The sequence below is a fragment of the Enhydra lutris genome, unplaced genomic scaffold, assembly GCF_002288905.1.
Source record: "Enhydra lutris kenyoni isolate GAN:26980312 unplaced genomic scaffold, ASM228890v2 scaffoldscaffold35, whole genome shotgun sequence".
Taxonomy (NCBI): domain Eukaryota; kingdom Metazoa; phylum Chordata; class Mammalia; order Carnivora; family Mustelidae; genus Enhydra; species Enhydra lutris.
In genome coordinates, this window is record NW_019154119.1 from 7,272,846 (window position 1) to 7,296,354 (window position 23,509).

General features: G+C 39.5%; 1 protein-coding gene across 2 annotated transcripts in view; it reads left to right on the forward strand.

The window, feature by feature from the left end:
• The first annotated feature begins 3,025 nt into the window (after nucleotides 1–3,025).
• LOC111154160 (lipid droplet associated hydrolase) overlaps nucleotides 3,026–23,509 on the forward strand; it is a 106,389-nt gene continuing 85,905 nt past the window's right edge. Inside the window, exons 1-2 of one of the 2 annotated variants that reach the window (XM_022513581.1) lie at nucleotides 3,026–3,082; nucleotides 16,698–16,853. In XM_022513581.1, the coding sequence (XP_022369289.1) occupies nucleotides 16,700–16,853 (154 nt within the window). In that variant the 5' untranslated portion in view covers nucleotides 3,026–3,082; nucleotides 16,698–16,699. Of the gene's footprint in view, nucleotides 3,083–16,079; nucleotides 16,213–16,697; nucleotides 16,854–23,509 lie in introns of those variants that run through there. The other variant, XM_022513580.1, reaches the window with a different exon arrangement.

Below are 23,509 nucleotides of genomic sequence, written 5' to 3' on the forward strand. Positions count from 1 at the left end.
TCAGCCAATTAAACTTCTGCCTTCAGCTCAGGTCATGATCTCAGGACCCTAGTATTGAGCCCTGCAATGGGCTCCCTTCTTGGTGGGGAGTCTGCTTCTATCTCTCACTCTGTCCTTCCTACCTGCTCATGTGCGCTCGCTTCCCCCCCCAAATAAATAAATAAACAAAATCTTTATAAATGAATGAATGAATGGCACAAAGAATGAGAAGGAATGCAGTAATATCTTTCCACTACATCTTCTGGTTGATTCCTTACCATTTAGGACAGCATAGATGCCTCCCTGACTGCCAAACCTAACTGAGCCACTCTCTTTCACATTACCATTTTTTTTTATTTTTAAAGACTTATTTATTTAAAGATTTATTTATTTATATATACTCAAAGATTTATTTATTTATTTTAGAGAAAGTATGTGTGCATGAGAGGGGGCAGGGGGAGGGGAGAGGGAGAGAGAGAATCTCAAGCAGACTCCCCACTAAGTGCAGAGCCCAACACAGGGCCAGAACTCACAACCCCAAGATCAGGATCTGAACTGAAATCAAGACTTGGAGGCTTAACCAACTGACCCATCCAGGCGCCCCACCATTTAATTTTCTTTTATTACTTTATTTCCTGCTTTCTCACTTTTTGTTTGTTGTCCTTCGAGAAGGCAAAGATCCTTCTGTTTCGTCTCTAGCACCTGAAACAATACCTAGCACATAGCAGCTATATATTCAAAAAAATCTTTCATGGAACTTCTGTTTTGAATGCTAGAAGTGATGACACTTATACATAGTCTTAGGTAAAAATGACTATAAGTCAAGACCATCACCCTCCCACGACACATTGTCTCTATGCCCATCATATAGTGCAGAGCCAGGAGAAGCATGACTTGAAGAATAGCAATAGTAGCAGCATTATCTCTGAGTTTGAAATGCAAATTCTAGGCCCCACTCAAGAACTACTAAATCAGAATCTGTTTTAACAAACTCTCTGGATGAATCTTATGCACATTAAGGTTTCAGAAGCACTGATGGAGGATAATTCTAGGAAAAAATGATTTGATTTCAAAATATGCAGCTCTTCAAATAAATTAATACATGCATAAGAACATTAACACTCTTTACTCAAGGATTATATATAGCATAGTTTGCAGGGCAATCTCTGTCTTAATTAGACCTGAAAAACAGTGTGGGGAAAAAAAGATATTCATATGAAAACTCCACAATACCAGTTCACCTGGATCACATGCCAAACAGATCCTATGGGCCTCACAGGGCACTACACTCTACTACTTGAGTGGAATCATTTAAATATAGACTTATTGAATGCTCAGCATGTCTCACACTCTTTTCTAGACCTGAGGAATACAAAGATAAAAGAAGGAAGGGGTACTTGTTCTCTGGAATCTCACAGTCTGATGTTGGAGACAAATAAGCACCGTAACAGAAGAATGCAGGTGGTGAAACAGGACTATAAAAGAGGGACCTCACCCCACCTGGGGGCACCAGGGAATGCCATGCCAAAGTGAATCTTGCATCGTGTTGTTGGAGTTAGTCAGGCTACATGGAGGGATAAGGAAAGGAACCCCAATAAAGAGAACAGTGTGCACAAAAATATGAAAGCTATATGGAAGAGAGATTGGGCATTCCAGAAAAAGCAAGGAGAGAAGATATGGAAAACAATGAGGCTGCTGCAAGTAACCCAGGAGTAGAAGAGTAAGAGCTTCAACAATAGCAGAAGTGCTGGGAACTCATCCAAGCATGATGTACCGTACAGAGTTGTAGAATCCAGCTTTGCCAAGTGACTTTGGGCAAGTTAATTTCTCTGTGCCTTATTTTATCCTTCAAATAAAAATGGCGGTAATAATAGAGTGGTCATCAGTCTAGAAAGATAGTTTTTAAAAAAATGATTGAACTCCCTTGCTTATGTTTTCTGGCATAGGCTTATTGAAGGAAATCAGAGACATAAATCACTTGAGCAGTGCACCACAAAGGCACCAGCATGGATTGAAAGGCTGCATTAGTGAAACATGTTGATTGAAACACACATTGAGTCGTACATTACTAATGAGAGAGAATACCTCGAATGCGTAATGCCATTGTAATGTAATCATTCATTTATTTTGTGTATATGTTTTTCCAGACTCTGTGGTCACATGTTAATACTGACCTCATTGGGCTGCTATGAGGATTAAGAATGAGTTAATTCACCAAAAAAAAAAAAAAACAAAAACCAAAACAAACCAAAAAAAACACCTCTTAGGCAGTGAGAGGCTTTTTCTAAACTCATCGTGTTAACTATTGTATTAAGGAAGTAAAACTGAAAAATGGAAAGGTCATGAAGAAGAGGTACCAGTCCATGCCCAGGACTGGTTGGAGGGTGGTGCTTATCACTAAGGTTTTGAATACAAAAGGATCAAGGCTTCTTTCTTATCTGTGGCTAAGCTTCTACTCATCTGCTTCTACCCCTCACTCCAAAACGATGTCACATTCACTACTGCACTTTTGGACAGAAAAACAGTGATCACCTACTACGTGGCAGGTGCTGAGAATGCCAACAGTTCACAAGGCCAGTATGACCTTTGTCTTCACGGAGGTTGGGTGCGTTAAGTTTGAAATACCTCTGGAATCGACATTTTCCACATTTTGCTAAAACGAGGAGTAGCAGCGGCTGGCCGTATTACTGCTAATAAAGGTCAACTGAGAATCCACTGTCCGGCGTATGTGGGTAAGGGGAAGGAAGAGATACAGCCATTAACGGAGATGGGAAAGACCGAGCATGGAGAAAGGCGTAAGGGAAGCAGTGTATCAGAGAGACTGAAGTAAAAGGAAGAAGACATTCGGATGAAAGGGAAGAGAAAGTTTCAGAACAGCTACACCCTTTTGACAGTCTCGCTGAACCTGGAACACACGCCCCAAATTACATTCAAGGACCGCCCAACCCTGAACCCGTCGCGCGTCTAAAGGGACCGCCTCCCCGCAACGCGGCACGGCGCTGGTCGGCGCGGCGCTGTGACGTCAGGGTAGGCGGGATTTCCGCTCCCGGTGACGTCAAAGCAGGATCGTTGCGGTAGAGCCCGCTGCATTCTAGGTGGACAGGTGAGGCATTGCCCGCAGTTCCGCGGTGCGATTTTGCGCGAGGGCTGACTGGCAGGCAGGCACGTGGGAGCCAGAGCCCTTGCTTTGTGTGGCTCCTCGCAGAGCCCGTGCTGCCCTGGGCCGGACGGTCCGCAGGGGCGTGAATAACCGTGCTGCGACCGCTCGGGATTCACCACCACTTTGGTGCTGTCCCAGCAGTCGTTCCTCTGGGCGCAGTACCGGGCCATTTATACTGCTAACTGCAGCCTGCCGGCCGGGCGTCTTACAGCAGCCCTTCGGAGAGGTAGGGGCTGGGATATTGGGCAACTGGCCAGGAGGAGTGACGAGGAGGGCCCAAAGTCTGGCCGGGGACTCCGAAGAACAGAGTTCTTGTACCAGCTTAGCCTCTGACTAGCCCTGGACAAGTCACTGTCTTCGCTCCGTGCATGTTTCCCCACTTGTCCATCCGCGGGGTCATTAAAAGCTCTTTTGGTTTGATCTCAGGATTTTCGTAGGATCAGCCTCCTCCCCCACGCTTCTCCCAAATTTGTTACACCAGGTACCCTTGAGAATTAACTCGTGGGCCAATCTCTGAACTTGACACGCCGCCTCTGACCACATGGTTGCTGTTCCGCCTTGGTTGCTCAAGTATCTTTTTGCGGCGTTGGAGCGCCTTGGTCGCTCAGTCGGTTGAGCACCCACTCTTGATTTCAGCTCAGGTCATGATCTCAGGGTGGTAGGATCCAGCGGGGAGTGCAGCTCTGAGCTCAGCGCGGAATCCGCTTGAGATTCTCTTGCTCTCTCTGCCCCTCCCTCTGCTCACGGGTTCTCCGCCCTCTCTAAAATAATTTTTTTTTAAGTATTTTTCTGTGGCGCCAAGGTCAGAACCTAGCTTGTTCCCCTGAATTTAGAGTGCAGCATGTTGGGGAAATCACAGGCTTTCAGTTGCCTCTACCACTTGCCCTGCATTGTATTTTAGGGAAGGTGTCTGTGCCTCAGTTTTTCTCGTCTCTATAAAATGGGATACATCAGTATCCATTTGTTAATATTGTTTTATTCACTGAGGTAATTCATATAGCACGTAAACAGTGTTTTACACGCCATAAGCTCTCATGAAATCCCGACTGTTTCGGAATGACACACCCATACCCACAACTCTCTAGATCTTTGCACAGGCATCGGTACTCACAGTGCTTTACAATCACCCTTCACCCTGGGACCTTAACTGTATAAACTTTCACTCTTGAGTTTTCTTATTTTTCCACACAAGGCAGGATGAGACATGTATTCTTTGATTCACAAATTCATTTTTTCCCTCAGGAGTAGTAACCTGACACCTGCCTTGTGTCTGGTCTGCCAACCCTGGAACAGTTCATAGTCTAACGTTGGACCGGTAGTTCTTAGCCACTTTCATTCTAAGAACAGATCCCTGTGGTGAAAGTGACAGGTATAACAAAAAGAAAAAAGAGACCCAGAAAAGTTAGGAAAATCTCTGGAATCTTTATTCATGAAAGTTTCTTTTTAAACTTCTTTCTAAAACGATAAATAAGAATGTCTCTTTTGGACTTTGTTTCCCTCCATTTTTCCACCTAAAGGTAAAGAAGGCTTAAAGACCTATGGTCCTCTTCCCAGCATAGGTATATATATGCGGGGGGCAATCAAAGCAACATTGTAGGTGCTCCTCTAAAGTCAGCGTTTATTTTAATAACTTAGACCTTTGTAATAGGTGATTTTCTTTTTCTTTCCTAAAAAGCCCATCCTCTTCAGCATTTTCTTATTTGTAGTACTATTATATTTAGAATATAATATTTAGAATAGTGCTAATTCTGAAATCTACTTTAAGTGTACTTCAAAGGAAAATTAGCATATTTTAATGAGTATATTTAATATATAAATAGAGCAGTTCGTACAAATTTGTAGAATTCTTGGTTTTCACTGTCCAGAAGCTGACAGCTGCTTTCTGAGACATTCAAAAAATTATTTTGTGTGTGATTACAATACAGTTTGAAGTCATAGTTGGTGGCTTAAAATCCCCAAAAGAGTTAAGAAAAAAAAATTTTTTTTGCCTTTTTCAAGAAAAGGGAAAAGATAATTCTGCAAGTTTATTGTGAGTGTCATACATGCTTCAGTTTTGATATTTCCTCAGTGAGGGCGATGGACTTTATATTCATCATATAAGTTTATCCAGTTACACAGGTTGAGAAGAATCTCATTGGAGGTTAGTATGCAGTCATTAAAATAGCAAAATCTAATGAAATATAAAACTTTAAAAAAATTGTAAAATTGCTGGCCTCATGGCCACTTATCAAGCAAGAGCAAGAAACTGTTGCACAAATTTTGGTATAAAGTGCATTGTGCCTATTCCTTCTCTGACTTTCTCCTACGATATTATGCTATGTTTTACTTTGGATTCTGTAATACTGCATACAATTTCAGAGTGATATGTGACTGGAAAATACTGGAATAGGAGTCAGAAGGCTATAGAATTGATTTTGCCATTTAAAAGCCCTATAATCTTGGACAAATAATATTACAACAGTTGTCCTGCCTATTTTGCAGGCATTGTTAAGGTCAATTGAGAAGGATGAGAATGTACTTCACAAACGAAAAGAACTACCAAAAAAAAAAAAAAAAAAAAACCAAAAAACGTTTTGTTGCTGTTGGTGAGATGATCATCAAGTCAACATAGAAAACGATTACTTCTCTAAATATGTTATTTGGAGAAAGATGGAATAGATACAAATCTAATAGTTATAGCAGACCAAAAATGATTCTGTTCATGCATCTGTATTATGTGTTGATTCTCAGCTGTATGTTTTGAAGCTTACATGGGGCTGTGTGGTAAGATTCCCACAAGTTTTTCTCTTTAATTCCCCTTACAGCAATTGCAATTAAATAAATACATGTGTAGTTTTAGTTTTCTTATTTTGTAATAATTATATATTAACAGGAAGTTGCAAAAAAAAATGTACAAGGAGGTCCCCATTTGCTATTCAACTAACCTTCCCCAATGGTAGCATCTTCTATAACTATAGTACAATTTTAAAATCAGAAAGTTGGCATTAATATATCCACAGAATTTACTGAGATTTTCCCCATTTCACAAGCACTCATTTGTGTGTGTATACATGTATATAGCTCCATATAACCAACCATCTCATCCCACCCCAATCCCTAACTGCTGGCAATACTAGTCTGTTCTCCAACTCTACAATTTTGCCTATTTCAAGAGTGTATGTAGTATAAACATAATCATATAGTATATAAATTTTTTTGAAATTTCCTTACATTGCATAATTCCTTTGGGATCCATTCAGATTGTTTAGTGTGTCAATAATTTGTTTCTTTTTGTTGCTGAGTAGTATTCTGTGGTATGATTGTACCATTTTTAACCATTTTATTGTTGAAGGACATTTGGGTTGTGTCCAGTTCCAGGCTATTACAATTACAACTGCTATGAACCTTTTAAGTTTTTGTGTGAATATGTTTTTATTTCTCTGGGATAAATGCCCAAGAATGTAATTGCTGGGTCATATGGTATGTATTTAGTTAATTTATATGATCATATGCTTTTTCTTCTTTAGCATTTTGATATGGTGGATTACATTGATTAATTTTTGAATGTTAACCATACCTGGAATAGGTCCCACTTGATCATGGTATATAATACTTTTTATACATTGCTGGATTCTTTTTGCTAATATTTTGTTAATATATAGATATGAGAGGGACGCCTGGGTGGCTCAGTTGGTTGAGCAGCTGCCTTCGGCTCAGGTCGTGATCCCAGCGTCCTGGGATCGAGTCCCACATCGGGCTCCTTGCTCAGCAGGGAGCCTGCTTCTCCCTCTGCCTCTGCCTGCCATTCTGTCTGCCTGTGCTTGCTCTCTCTCCCTCTCTCTCTCTGACAAATAATTAAAATAAAATCTTCAAAAAAAAATTAAAAAAAAATATATATAGATATGAGAGATATTGGTATATAGTTTTCTTTTTTGTGTGCTGTCTTTGGTTTTCTCTTTTTTTTTTTTTAAAGATTTTATTTATTTATTTGACAGACAGAGATCACAAGTAGGCAGAGAGGCAGGCAGAGAGAGAGGAAGGGAAGCAGGCTCCCTGCTGAGCAGAGAGCCTGATGCGGGACTCGATCCCAGGACCCTGAGATCATGACCTGAGCCGAAGGCAGCGGCTTAACCCACTGAGCCACCCAGGCGCCCTGGTTTTCTCTTTATCAGCATACTAGTATTCTGTAGTCTTTAGTGGTAAACCTGAATTTCATGTCTGATAGTAGTAATTTGTGCCTTCTCTCTATCTTTCTCAGTGGAGTTTTATTTTTTTATTGGTCTTTAATTCATTTTTCTCTACTTCCCATTTTACTGATTTTTGCTCTGATATTTTTCACTTTCTTCTCTGCTTGCTTTAGGCTTATTTTACTTTTTTCTCTAGTTTCTTCATTATTCATTGAGACCTTTCTCATTTCTGATGTTAGCATGTAGTGCTATATATTTCTCTCTCAACATGATTTTGTTGCATCTCACGTACTTTTATATGTTGTATTTTCATTTTCACTGAGTTTTATATATTCTTAAAATTTCCTTTGAAACTTCCTCTTTGACCTGTGGATTATGTAGAAGTATGTTCTTTAGTTTCTGAGTATTTGGAGATCTGTCTTGACTTTCTGTTGTCTTAAAGACATAAGCTATATGATTTTAATTATTTTACATTTACATATGTTGTATAACCCAGAATATGGTGTATCTTAGTAAGTGTTCCATGGGCACTTGGAAAGAAGGCCTGTTCTGCTGTTGTTGGATGTCAGTTACATGTCAATTACATCCTGTTGGTTGATGGTGTAGTTCCATTCTTCCACACATTGTTGATTTCTATCTAGTAGTTCTTTTCATTGCTGAGAGATTCCCAGCTATAACTGTACATTTTTCTCTTTTTCCTTTTCAGTTCTATTAGTCTTTGCTTTATGTATTTTGAACATCTATTGTTCGTTGCATATACAAGTTGTCTTTTGGTGGAGTAGTCCTTTTATCATTATGACCTGCCTCTCCTTATCCAGTTATTTTCTTTGCTGTAAAGTCCACTTTTTATGACAGTAAGATAGCCAGTGTTGCTTTAAAGAATAATGTTAGCACAATATATCTTTTTTCATTCTTTTATCTTCAAGCTACCCCATCATGCTTGAAATGAGTTTCCTGTAGACAATATATAACTTGGTTATATTTCTTTTTAAATCCTTAATACCAATCTCTGCCTTTCAACTTGTATAATTAGACCATTTATATTTAAAGTAATTATAGATTACTGTTAGGGCTTAATTCAGCCATTTTATTTTTTGTTTTCTGTTTTTTTCCCTCTTATTTCCTTTCTGTTTCTCTTTTCTTGCCTTCTTGTAGCCTACTTGAATATCTTTTAGAATTCCATTTGGGGGCACCTAGGTGACTCATTCAGTTAAATGTCTGACTCTTGATTTCAACTTAGGTCATGATTGCTGGGTCGTGAGATTAGCACCCTCCCCCCCACTGCCCATTCCTCCGTTGGGCTGCATGATGATCCTGGAGCTTGTTTGGGATCCTCTCTCCCCCTCTCCCTCTGCCCCTCCCTTCCCCACTTGCACTTGTGCTCTCTCTTTCTCTTTGCCTCTAAAAAATATTCCATTTGACTTATTTATAGTGTTTTTGAGTTTATTGCTTAGTATACTGTTTTTTTAGTGATTGCCCTAGATATAGCAGTATATGTAAATAATGTCACATAGCCTACTAACATTGATATTTTACCACCTCAAGTGAAATTGAGAAATCTTACGTTTAGATCCTTTTACCCTCTCCACTTTTTATATGTAATTGTCATATTTCCTCTATATCATTGAGCACTACGTCAAATGATGCTATAACTTTTACTTCACTCATCAAATATGATTTAAGAAATTCATAAGGAGAAGGATAGTCCCTTACATTAACCACTGCTTTTAATCATTCCATTGTTCTTCCTTTTTTGAAGTTAAACTTTATTCACTTATTTCTTTTTGTTTGGAGACTTCCTAAGAATAGCTTTGTTAGGGGCCGATTCCTTTAGTTTTTCTCCATTTGAGATTATCTTTATTTCCTCTTCATTTCTGAGGGGTCATTTTTACTGATACGGAATTTGGGTTGACAGTTATTTTCCTTAAGTACTTGAAAAAGTGTTGTGCCACATTTTCCTGGCCTCCCTGATTTCTGATGAGAAATCTGACATTCAAATTATTGTTCCCCTGTAGATACTGTGTCATTTCTCTATCTGCTTTTAAGATTTTTTTCCTTGTTTTGGTTTTCTGAAGTTTGACTATAAGGTGCTTTTATTTCTGTAGTCAAGAAGCTCCCATAAGTATGAAAATTTATTAGATGAAAAATAATGTATTTTAATTCAATGGGGGGAAAAGATGGTTTCCTTATTAAATGGTATTAGCACACGTAGCTCTCTTTCTGAAAGAAAACAATAGATACTTATGTAGGTGGATTAAAAACTTAAGTGTGAACACTAGAATAATAAAAATGAAAATAAACATCTAGGACATTGTATGTAAAATACAGGAGCCAAGAAAAGGGTTGAGGGTCAGTGGTATACAAACTGCTCTTACAAGCCAATAAAAAAAAGATAAATAACCCATTTGAAACATGGGCATAGAATATAAATAGACAGTTCACAGAAGAAAAAGTTCAAAAGCCCAGCAAACATGAAAAGATGTTTAAATGCACTAGCTGTCAAGGAAATGCAAACTGAAGAGTGAGTTATTTTATTCCCCAAAGACTTAAAAATAGTGGTACCACTTATTAATGATAGGATTACAGAGGGAAAAGATGCCTTCCTAGATTGCTAGAAGAAATGTGATTCTTACAGTCTTTTTGGAAAGCAATCTGGCAATACCTATTAAAATTCTACCAAGTAATTCCACACTTGGGAATCTGGCCATTAGAAACAAAAGAACTGGTATATATGGATATATGTAAAAACAGGGAGATTAAGAGTACTTACTGTGACATTGTCCCTGTACCCTGGGAACTAATTGAGAAGCTGTCAACGGGGAAAGGGTCACATGAATTATAGTGTATCCATATTATACAACCATTAAAAATAATGAATTAGAGTTATACTATTTGACTTGGCAGGATTTTCATGTGTTAAGTATGAGAGCAAAATACATTGAAGTGTGTATAATATGCTCCTATTTATCAAACACTGACAACTCATATTTATCAAAATGTGTATAGATGCTTATGTATATTTGTAATTATAGAAGAACATGAGTTAATGACATGAGTTTCCAAGTGATATGCATGGAAGTGAAAAGAAGTAGAGATGAGGCATATAAAAGATTAAAAAATAATCGACTATTTAAAAAATCTCAGCATATATTATATCTCATTTATCCATTCAAATGAAATTGTATATAGATAGAGAGATTTATGTAAAATTTCTCAAAGAACATGACCTCTGGAGTCATTCAGACATCTGGGTTCAAATTCAGGCTCTACCACCATCCAGTTTACTAATTGTTACATAATTTCCATAGTATCTTTCAGTCAGTTTTCTTCTCATTTGTTTTGTTGGGGTAGAGGGAGGAAACAATAGTATGCATCTCATAAGATTGTTGTCAGGATTAAGTGGTACAACATTTATAAAGTGTTCAGCACAATGCCTGGTTTACAGAAAGTTCTCTAAAAATGTGAGTTCTTACTATTGCCTTATCTCTCTCGCTCTTTGACACTTACATATTTTTAAAAATTCATTACCCTAACTTACATGAAGCATCCCCCGGTGGTTTACAGGACTTTACATATCTTCTTAGTCCATGTATTTCAAATTGTTCCTTTTCATTCTTTTGCTGGCTTCTTTTTTTCTTGCTTAGGGATATCCCTCCCCGCACTGCCCCCCCCCCCCCCCCCGATTCTAGCAGGAGCTTGTCTGTCAAAGAATCTTTTGAGTTAGGTGACTGGGTGAATAATGGTACTCTGTGTGGTGACGGAGAAGTCAGGATATAGGGTCTGTAGAGTTGATTTTTAAAACAAGATGATTTTTATTTTTGGCACTTATAAAAGTTTGATGCATCTGTGAGGCACCCAGATAAAAATGCTCAGTAGTTAGTGTTGGGTCCATGGTCGAAGGAGCGAGACTGATACAAAGTGAAGGTCAAGCAAAGCTTTATTTCGCACCAAGCATCAAGAATCAAACTGACCGGCCAGGGCCGTCTCTTGCAAAGAGGCAACGACCCTCTGCCTTACAGACTAGCTTTTAAGGGCAAAGGCCATGTGGTTGGGCCTGGCCATGCTCAGGTGGCCAATGAGTTTGTAACAGAGAAAGCTGCACAGTCCTGCTAGGTCACACATAAGTGACCAATTGAATTACAATTTACCCTATAGTAGATATTTGAACTAGCCTATCACCTTGGTCAGAATGGGCGCCCAAAAGGCACCCAAAGTGGGGGGCCCATACTCCTTGGTAGCTAGGAGACAGTATGTGCCCCCACTGATTGAATACCTCCACCTGGCCTGACCCACCCTTGTATTTGGGCTTTGTTACCTGGGACTGGTTTCCGGGACTTGTTTTTAAGTAAGTTCCCTGAAGGAGGGTGGGGAGTGGGCAGGGGCAGGGGCAGGATGGAGCTGCTCTGGCTAAACAGGCCCTTACTTAACAGTTAGTACTCAAAGGAAGAAGAGGACCCAAGGCAGAACCTTTGGGTTCAGGGAGTTGAGGAGGAAAGTGTTCTCACTGAGAATGGGAAGGCATCAGTGAAGCCATAATAAGGGAGCTCTTTAGGAAGGAGCTGGGCAAATCTTTTCTCTACTGTGACATTCTGGAGCTTTAGTTCTGTGGCTTCCACTGTTTTCTGGTCTTGTCCCTTATTTTCTTGAAACTTACTATGTTTGTAACTGAATCAACTTCCTTTCCTCCAACTAACTTCCCTTCCCTAGTAGTTCCTCTTTATGTGAGTAGTGCTTCCATTCTTCTCACATTGAGCATCAGAATCCGAGTCATCTTTGTCACCTCCCCTTCCCTGGCTTCTCATACAGAATCATTACTGAGACTAGAGTCTCACATTCACTCCTTTATTCCCACCCTCATTTCCTGCTTAGGTTATTTTGATAGTTTTCAAACTTTAGTGTAGTCTTTTTTTCCTGTCTTTCACTATCTTTTTAAAAGAACTACATCCTTCCCCATTTTATTTTTTTACTTAAATTCAATTAGCCAATGTATAGTACATCATTAGTTTCAAGTGTAGAGTTCAGTAATTCATCAGTAACATAGAAGACCCGGTGTGCATCACATCACATGCCCTCCTTAATGCCTATCCCCCAGTTACCCCATCCCTCCATCTACCTCCCCTCCAGCAACCCTCAGTTTATTTCCTCCAGTTAAGAGTCTCTCATGGTTTGTCTCCCTCTCTGATTTTTTCCCATTCAGTGTTCCCTCCCTTCCCTTATGATCCTCTGCACTGTTTCTTATATTCCACCTGTGAATGAAACCATATGATAATTGTCTTTCTCCAATTCACTTATTTTACTCAGCATAATACCCTCCACCCATCCACGTTGATGTAAGTGGTAAGATTTCATCCTTTCTGATGGCTGGATGGTATTCCATTGTATGTGTATATTCATATGTATACACACACCACATTTCTTTATCCATTCCTCTGTTGATGGACATCTGGGCTCTCTCCATAGTTTGGCTGTTCTGGACATTGCTGCTGTAAACATTGGGGTGCAGGTGGTCCTTTTGATCACTACATTTGTATCTTTGGGGTAAATTAAATTATCTTTGGGGTAAATACCTAGTAATGCGGTTGTTGGGTCGTAGGGTCACATTTTAACTTCTTGAAGAACCTTCATACTGTTTTCCAAAGTGGCTGCATCTGCTTGCATTCCCACCAAAATATGAGGGTTCCCCTTTTTCCACATCCTCGCCAACAGTGGTTGTTTTCTGACTTGTTAATTTTAGCCATTCTGATGAGTGTGAGATGGTATCTCATTGTGGTTTTGATTTGTATTACACAAGTTAAAAAAAAAAAAACTTTCTTAGACAATTGTCTTTGATCTCACTGATAAGAGGAATTTGAAAAACAAGACAGGATCATAGGGGAAGGGAGGGAAAAATGAAACAAGACAAAACCAGAGAGGGAAACAAACCATGAGACTCTTAATCTCAGGAAACAAACTGAGGGGTGCTGGAGGGGAGGGGGATGGGACGGATGGGGTGGCTGGGTGATGGACTCTGGGGAGGGTATGTGCTATGGTGAGTGCTGTGAATTGTGTAAGACTGATGAATCACAGACCTGTACTGAAACAAATAATACGTTATATGTTCATTTAAAAAGGTCATTCAGGTGTTGAGAACCATACATATGTGTGCATGTGTATATATGTGTTTCACTTAATAGATATATATTCATTAATCTTTGAATGGCTTGATGAGTCTTGGCTACCAGCTAAACTAAATTGTGATTTTATATTTAAAAACAAACAAACAAACAAACAAACCACCTTTCTTACGTGGATGAATAAAGCGGAATTCTTAATTGAGTAGCCAAAATGAAATGCACACATTATTTGGATTTGGATGCCGAAGCTAAATGAGACTCATAACTCCAATTTCAGGTTTTTATGGTCATTAGTATAGCCTCATTGTTTTCACTGGCTGACTTTATAATAAATAAATATTATAAATTTGAACCTCTAAAATTCATACTCATCAAATGCTTTTCTGTTTTTTATATTGTCTTGGTTTGTGTGAGATTTAATCGGAAAAAATTTTTTACTAAATAGAATTATACTCATTAGCATAAACAGATGAATACCTATTTTCAGTGAGGCGTGCTTTAGCTGTATGCATTGTAGCCACACTTGGTTTTTATCCAGCCTAAGTCTCGATGTGTATCAACACGGATTTCATTGGAGATTGCTTGAAGGCCATGACTGTAGGTGGAGCCATCAGCCTCTAGTATATTATCTAATTAGAACACATTTTCCCTTCTTCATCAGACACTTGTTAGCAGACAGAATTACCTTGGATTATTGGGTAAGGAAGAATTTGAATTCTCATACTCTAAGGTTTCCTTTGCCCTTTTTTTGTTTTGTTTTTTGGGGCAGTGTAGGATTGATTCAGAAACATAAGAGTGAAGTAAAATAAAAAGTTGTTTTATAATATACAGGTTTACTCTGTGTTTCCCAGCTGTATTTTATTTGAAGTGTTTTAGAGGTGTAGTCACTTTTTGTTTGTTTTCCAAACTCTATAGACTGCGTTTGAGTTTCATATCTGTTTGAATTCTCATTAATTTTGTGGCTTGTCAAACTCCAGAGACGTTATTTGCTTAACATTAAGTATTTATAACATTAAGTTATAAGCTTAACATTAAGAGTTGAATATAGTTCATAACTTGAGATTCTCTTCTGGTGCAAGTATTCAGTTTAGCCACTGTCTTCTCTGATGGTGTTTTACAAGAAGGCAGTATAGAACAGCTAAATCTAATATTGTTCCCAACATTTTATAAATGTCAGAAGAGCTTTATAAATGTATTTTGTGACAGTTCAAGAGATTGGACTACAGTGACATTTATTCGTAAACTAAAAGTCCTTAAGAAAATGTGAGGTGATAAAGAGGAGTTCCCATTTTTTGAGTGAGAAATTTTTTATTTTCTAAGTAGTTTTATTTAAGAGGGTTTTAGACTTCTGGTCACATATGGAGGTTGGAATATGTTTATTTTTTCTTCATTCCTAAATGCAATAAAAAGATGGTAATAAGGGCATAACTGAAGAAAGTGAGTGAGGCAACATAATATCTGACTAGAGAAGCGAGGTGTTAGAAATATTAGAAAGCAGATGGAGAAATTATCACCATTTAGCAGAGCTGAGCAGTTTTGATTGAACATAATAGTGATCAGAAGATTGAATTATAATTTATCTAATCATTCCCCTTAATGTTGAGTCATATATAGCATGTTTAGTGTCTGTATAATGAATTATCGTAATTTATATAACCGTTCTCCCAATAATGACCATTGAAGTTTTTTCAGCTCTTCAGCGTTGTAAATAGCATTCCATGCATTTGTTCTTTGAAAAAATATTTTAGATTTCCTTTTTCGACTTGTTTCCCCAAAATTGTTGAGTCAAAGTTTATGTCTTATGGATATTGCCCCATTCTGCCAGATTGCTTCCCAAAGGCCATTCTCAATATGGAATCTCTGGTGTCACTACATTCTAGCTACCATTATGCTTACCTTAAGGTAGGTGTCAGTCAGGGGAGGAATGGGTGGTGCTTGCAGTTGATTTGTTGACTGTTGTGCTTTGAAAGACATGAGTAACAAGTTTACAGATTACTAGGTAAAGTTTACCTGGCTACCTTTACCACTGTTGACTTATGATAATGACGGGTTGCTATGAGCTTTTGAGGAAGAGGAATTTTCCTTTATTTGAGATGTTCAGGGAAGACTTCAAGTAGGAAGTAGAATTAGAGTTACTTCTAAAATGGCAAAGATTTGAAGAGAAAAATTTGGATAATCAATGAAAGATATGTTAGTCTAGATCCATTCAGGAGACAGAAACCACACAGTAACTTAAATAGTTAATCTAACATAAGGAATTACTAAGCTGTGGAAGAAGAGAAACTCTAAAGTTACTGTATAAAGAAAACTCTAAAGATACCCTAGGGCTGAGGGAGAGTACCCAGGAAAGGACAAACGTAGGTTGTGGGTTTCAATCTCATTGAAGAAGGTGTGGTTGCAGGTATGTGGTAGAGAAATTTGGTGGTTGCCTGCACCAGAGCTGGTCAGCAGTCACTGTGTTGGCAGGTGAACCAAGACTGGTGAGAGGTTGTACAGAGTGAATCAGGGAGCTGGTGCCGGTGTGAGGTCAGGAGCGGACCTGTGTTGGAAGGGCCACAGTAAACGCTCTGGGATCCAGGTGAGCTGAGACTGCTAAGCAGGTTCAGAGGAAGTTGGGGCACTGCCTCGGGTACTGCTAGAATGGAATGTTAGAGAAGTTTCCCTCTTAAGCAACTCAGAGCTCTATTGGGCAAGGCAGTTCCAGGCTGCTATGTGGGACAAGGGTCAGGTAGCTAGTTCTTCAGTGTGCCTGTGGGCTGAGCAGAGCGTGCAGGGAGCAGCCACCTGGTCTGAGGTACACACCTGTGTTCCGTGGGACTCTTGCTGTATTACTGCTGTTGCTGCCCGAGCAGAGAGCTAGAGAAGGACCAGTTAAATGCCGGAGAAAGTTGTATCCTGTAGGCACCTTGGCGGTAGAGCAGGGTATTTTTTCAGTCTTGGCGCTATTGACCTTTTGGGCTAGTTAATTCTTCCGTGCGAGCACTATCCTCAGCACTGTAGGATGTTAGGCTGCCCTGCTGGCTGACCTGACCTTGGTTCACACTCCCGTCGAGTGTCTCAGTTCACTGAAGACATGTCTCCCTGTTTCTCCTTACTCTTGTGGTTTAATTTTGTGCGTGTGTGTCATCCTATAATCCAGAATAGTTGACTAGTCTTATACCTCCTGTGTTTGCTTGTGTATACTGAAATTTACCTTTTTAAGACATCTTGAATATCGCCTTTGGCTCAAAGCTTTACCTTTTAGCAACTCACTATATTGTTTTTACCCCTCTTATTTAGAAATGGACTCAGAAATCAAGGAGGAAGTTCCTGTGCATGAAGAATTTATTTTATGCTGTGGAGTTGAAACCCAGGTTCTAAAATGTGGGCCCTGGACTAACCTCTTCAATGAGCCAAGAGCCAACAAGCCTAAGCTGCTTATTTTTATTATTACAGGTAAGTTTAAAAATCTGGATGAGGCGTCTTACTGTAGATATAGTAAATTTTTCAGATTTTAAAGAGAAATTGATAAATTATAGAAAACTGTGTGGAAGGAAATAAAATCACTCAAATCATTGGTAACAACGACCCTTTGTCCTTCAGTGGCTGGGCTTTGTGTTTTTCTTCTATGCTTTTATATTATGTATAATATAATATACATATTATATATCAAACATGTTATCTGTTATATATATTTTAAGTCATAATTGGAAGTATACTATACATATAGTTTTGTAATCCACTTTTTACTAAAATTTCTTAGTGGGGCACCTGGGTGTTTCAGTTAGTTAAGCCTTTGCCTTCGGCTCAGGTCATGATCCTAGAGTCCCAGGATCGAGTCCCACATCGGGCTCCCTGCTCGGCAGGGAGTCTGCTTCTCCTGCTGACCTCTCTCCTTTCATGCTCGCTCTCTCTCTCAAATAAATAAATAAAATCTTTATAAATAAATAAATAAAAAATAAATAAAATTTCTAGTATTTAGAGTAATCAAAATTATCACATTTTGACAGTTTTCTTAACAGTTATTTCTGCCTCATTCCAAGATGATTAGGTTTACTGTAGAACATTTATTTATCCTGAGATTCGGCAGCTGGATCACTCGTGACTTTTGCTGGGTCACAATCGATAGAATGTTAGGTAGGGGTAGATGTTTGCTTGTAGGTATTCAGAGTTCTTTTAAAATTGTGAGTTAGAACATATTTATATCACCCTGAAAGATCAAAAGTAAAACTGTAAATATGATCATACCATATATAGCTAAGTCAGTGGGGTATTAGGATTGCATTTCTTTTCTTTTTTTTTTTTTTTAACAACTTTATTTATTTATTTAAGAGAGAGAGACAGAGATAGCAAGAAAGAGGATGAGCAGGGAGGAGAGGGAGAAGCAGGGTCTCCCCAGAGCAGGGAGTCTGACGCAGGTCTCCATCCCAGGACCCTGGGATCATGACCTGAGCCCAAGGCAGACGCTTAACTGACTGAGCCAGCCAGGCACACCACATTTCTTGTACATTTTTTCTTGTTTGTTCTCCCTAGGTTAATGATTGTCTTATTTGCATAGTTTTATATTTTTGAATCACTAATTTATCCTAAAATTGTTCTCTAGGAAATGGGGAAAAAATCTTTTTATTGCGTTTGAGTAATCAGTCAGGTCTTGTTTTTTTCTTTCTTTGGAGCTATCCTTCACAGAACTCTGTTCTTTGGCTCCAGTCTGGACTGACTGACCTGTGGGTCTGCTGTACAGGCCATCCTGGGGATTTTTTTCACTTTCTTCCTGGGTTAGATTCCATTTCCTGGATCCCATACTTTCTTATTTCTTGGTTTATTGCTTAAGCACATCTTCTAGGAACTTCCTGAGAAGAGGTGCTTGGGAAGTAATCTTTTAAAGATCTATCGTGTCAGAAAATGTCTTAGACTTCTAGGATGCAGATCATTTTCCCTGACAGTTTAGAGGGTGTTTTAGCTGTTTTCTAGGGTTCAGAGCTGCTTTTGAGAAGTCTCAATATCATTCTGATTTTCGATCTTTTGTATTTGAAGCTCCCCTGCAAGGCAGAACATTTTAGATCTTTTCTTTGTTGTAAGAGTCTGAAATTTTATAGGAAAAGCACCTTGGTATGGGTGTTTTTTCATCCACTGTAGGCTTTAGTGGACCCTTTTAAGCCAAAAACTCATACACTTCAATTCTAAAAGCTATGTTTTTTTTCTTTTTTTATAGACTCTTGTTTCATGGGTGCATTATCATTTCTTTTGGCTTCTTGCATTCTTAGAGTTTTTAGTGTGCACTAGTGTTTGTTTTTCCTCAAATGTTTGGTAACCCTTTCATTTTTCAGAGGAAGACATAAACAGCTAATTGAAATCTTTGTCTTCAGTGTTGATGCTTGTCCACGGATGCACCTAGAGTGACCAACTGTCATAGTCTGAGAGATTTTCCAGGACACATGGTTTCTGGTTTTAGTACCAAGAGCCCTAGGCAAAACAGGATGGCTGGTCACCCTAGGAATCCTCATGCTAGGGTAATTGGGTAGGGACCCAGGATTTCACTGGAGAATTTCCAGCTTTCAGTATCTGCAGCTGTTTCTTGGGCCATTCCAGGAAGGAATCTTCCAGTATCCAGTTTGAGGAGTGGAAGCCTGTTTGCTGATATTCAGGGCTGAACAAGGGGAAGAAGGTTGGGAGTTTTGGTGTCAAGTAACACTTAATCTGACCCCTTCTTGGTAAAGTGCTTCTGTTCGCAGCTGGCCTAAGATTCCTGACCCAAAATGCCTCTTCCGTTTAACCTCTTCTGGAAGTAAAACTTCCAGTCTCCTGTCATGATGTAAAAGTCTTTTTGGAAAGCAGTCTATTGATATCTCCCAAAATTAAAAATACACATGCTTTGCTAGCAACAAGGGAGAGTTTGAAGTTATAGGCATGACACGTGCTATTTGATGGAGCAGAGATTTGAGGCCAGGGCAGAGTATAGGATTGAGAAGGAAAGTAGAAATGTTGTCTTAGACTGGAGATGGCATATTCTTCTGAGGCTAGCATAAAGGAGGTGAAGTTAGTTACTGAAGTGGAGAAGCATGAAGGCATGTCAGAGGGAATAAAGTAGTTTCTGCCTCCTGAGCTCTGTCTTCTCTGCTAATTAAGAGACGAGGTCATCTGTTGAGAATAAATGTGGCAAAGGGTAGATAAGGACCCTGAGGAAAGCGGTCAGCACTGAGAACAGCAGATATGTAGGATGAGAGGAATTATCAAACAAAACCAAATAGGCAGATTTTGAGCAGCACTGTGATGGGATAGCAGATGTATTGGGAGTGAGATCTCAAAGAGTAGAAGGCCTGTCAGAGTGAGAATGGTTTGAATGTTAACCATTTCTGGGTAATAAGAAAATCTAAACCTGTGATTCTTTAAGTTGGGGTTGGGACCAGCAGTATCAACCGAGAACTCCCTAGACATGCAGGTTCTTGGGCCCCATTCTAGACCTTCTGAACCGGAAACTCTGGGGGTGTAACAGCCTCTGCGTTAACAAACCCTCCGGAGGATTGTGATATGCACACCACCAATCTGGGGCACAGCTCATTGGGTAAGCTTAATGTAGGTGACGTTCTTCAAATTTGATTAAGGTAATGAGTTGTGGGACAAAGGTGTTGGCTCAGTGAATCCACCTGGATTTTGAAATCTCCTGACATGGAATGGCAAGTGAGACTATCATTTAAGGGTCAAGGTTTTCAGGGAATGTGTGAGAATGACTAAACAGTTGATAGATGAAAGTGGAGAAGGAGAGGTTGTTAGAGTAAAATGGATTAGTAAGTGGAGCTGATTGCTCACTGTGCTTCCCCACTCAGAGGTGCTCATTCACTTACTTGTGTGCACTCGGTGTGGGGAATCCTCTGTCGCAAAAGTCTTTGCTCTCCTTGAGGCATAAGGGTGTTAGAGAAGACTGCCTGCTCTCCTGCACAGGCTTGAAAGGAAGAGTCCATTATGGCAGAGAGCCAGGTTTAACAAATGATGAAGAGGTAGATACAGGGAGCATTCAGTGAAGACCTGGTGGAGAAAGGGAAACTTAAAACATTTGTTGTTTTATGGTGTCACTGTTTTATAGTGCTTTGACATTTTCAGATGATACTTGGTTTCTTAGTGTTCTTTCATGTTTGCCCTTCTATTCTCATTGCTGCCCTTGGCCCTTTTTCTTGGAGTTCATGGGACCTGTAGGCTGGTGCTGCTCATTAGTTTTGGAATTCAGAACTGTATTCAGACAGGGAGAACTGTATTTTGTATATTTATATTTGGGCTGAGTCTGTTTATACTGTTGGGGAAATTAGGGTGACAGTATTTCAAGGACTGTTAAGCCACTAGAGACCTCACGTTTAGTCTATCTCTGACAGACTGATACGACATTTCATTTTAAATCATTTTATATTTGCAGCTAACAAAATTAATCACTTTTAAGTTAGTAATGATAATGAGAAGGGATTTAGTAGAATCTATAGATTGAGCAACTTTTAATTTCATCTTTTCCGGTGAACCTGTGTTTTAAGAGTTTTTGTTAAGTAGCAGTATCCTTGGACTTTCTTTAAATAGGGAAATGAGCAAAGGGAGCCAAATTGAGAATTCACTCTAGAACATATTGAGTTATTCTAACTCTCAAGTGGTCATCTGGGTATAATAGTCATGTAATGTGTCTTGTGTGGAGTACAGTGATTGGAAATGGAACAGACAAGTCTCCATAGGGAAGCCCGAAGTTCTTTCCCCATGACAGCCTTCTATATAGGTGCCGTGCCACATTAACTTCACATGTGGTGGTTTTGTCCTCTACAAGATTAACTAACTGGAAGGCATAGGTCTACAATTACCATGTTGAATAGTTAGAGTTTATTGCCAGTTAGGGTCTAGTGATGGTCACCACAGCCTCTGTTATATGTTGCTCAGGCATTTGACCATATGCTCAGCCAAGTATGTGTTAATAACACATTTTGATATGCTTCGATACAGTGTTTTACTAGCATTTTTATATTAGAATGTTTTCAAACATCCCTACTTCTGAAGATACAAATACACATACATGCATGTGTGTGTATATCTGATTTTAGTTGCAGAAAAGACCCTTTTCAATCTTTTGTGGTTTCTCCCTAAGAAGTTAAGTTCATGGCTCATAACGTGTAACGGTGAAGTATGCAATGACATTTAAATTGTTTGTGTTACATTTTCCACTTCTATTTCAGTTATAAGTTGAATCTTCATGATACTTACTGGCCATTGCGGACTCTTCTGTTTCTTCTGGAGCCAAACTCTTCATTGCTTGAGGGCCTTTGCACCTGTTCTTCCCCTGTCCTGGTCTGGGTGATTTGTTTTCATCTTTTGGGTCTTATCTAAATGCCACATCCTCAAACATTTTTCTCAGGCCACTCTAATTTCTTCCCTTCTCTATCACACAATCCTCTTTATTTCCTCATAGAAATTATCTCACTCTTGAGTTATCTTATTTACTTACTTAGCTATGTGTATATATTTCCTACTAGAATATAAATTACAAAAAGACCTTTATCTGTCCTGTGCCTGACACCATGACTTCCATGTAGTAAGTGGTCAATAAGTAATTGATAACTAAAAGAATATACAAATGAAGCTATAGCACTGACTAGAGTGAAATGAACATGGAGTAGTTGACATTATCATTTACTTAATGATGATAAAATGGTGAAAAGGAAAGCTTCAAGGGATTTGCTTAAGATCTTATAGTTATTAAGGGAAAGAACTCAGAACCCAGAGATAGGGAGAAAACATTGTTCTATAGCAGTTCATTAGCTAGTACTCTCAGTTTCATATTATAACTCATCATAATTATTGCATCTAAATTATGTAGTTGTTATGTATGGATTCTTCTGAAACCAGTTTTAACATACTGTACACCTTAAACCACAAAATGTCACATGTCAAATTTATTCAGTAAAAAATAAATATGTAGATTGTGTACTTTGCTGAGAGGAAGCAAGATGGCGGAGGAGTAGGAAACTGAAATAGCATTAGGTCCCAGGAGTTCAGCTAGATAGTTACCAAACCATTCTGAACACCTACAAACTCAACAGGAGATAGAAGAGAAAAGAGCAGCAATTCTAGGAACAGAAAATCGACCACTTTCCGGAATGAAGGACATGTGGAGAAGTGAATTCTAAGCAATGGGAAGATAGACAATGGGGGGAGGGGCCAGCTCCCAGCAAGCGGTGGAGCAGCAGAGCACAAAATCGGAACTTTTAGAAGTCTGCTCCACAGAGGAATGTCGCTCCAGAAGCTAAGCAGAGGTGGAGCCCTCACGGGGACAGTGTGGTCTCAGGACCTGTAGGGTCACAGAAAGACTGGGGGTGTCTGAGTGGGCAAAGCTCCCAGATATCGGAGCAGGAAGCTGGCTGCAGAGACAGAGCTGAGGATGGGGCTTTCAGCTCGGGATTACCTTAAACCATGATCTGGGGCAGTCGGGCCACAGCTCTTAAAGCAGGGACTCCACAAGTGGCAGATTCGGAGAAAACCCCCGCTTCCTCCTCTGGGAGGAGCAGCGTGAGAACGCATGGCAGGAATCTACTGCGTTTGGAGACTCCAAATGGGGCCATGCGCCAGAAATAGAAATGCTTGGTCACAGACCAGGTGAGCACAGAGCACCGCCGGAAACCAGGGAGATAGGAGGGATTGAGTGCTTTTCTCCGAGGGCACACTGAGGAGTGGGGCTCGGAGCTCTGGGCGCCTCTGGGCCTCAGATTGGGAAGCACCATCTTCATTCCCATCCTCCAAAGCTATAAGGAAAGCATTCAGGGAACAAAAGTTCCCAAGAGTGAACTGAAGCAGATTACTTAGCCTGGCCCCTGGCAAGGGTGGTGCAATTCCGCCTCAGGCAAAGACGTTTGAGAAACACTGCAATAGGCCCTTCCCCAAGAAGATCAGCAAGAATATCCAGCCAAGACCCAAGTTCACCAAGCAACGAGAACTGCCAAACTCCAGAGCTAGGGGAAAGCAACACATAGAATTTATGGCTTTTTTTTTTGCATAATCTTTGGTCATGCAAAGTTAAATTTTTTTAATTTTATTTTTTTCTCATACTATTTTTTTAACTTTTCCACTTTGCTCTTTTAATATTGTTTAAC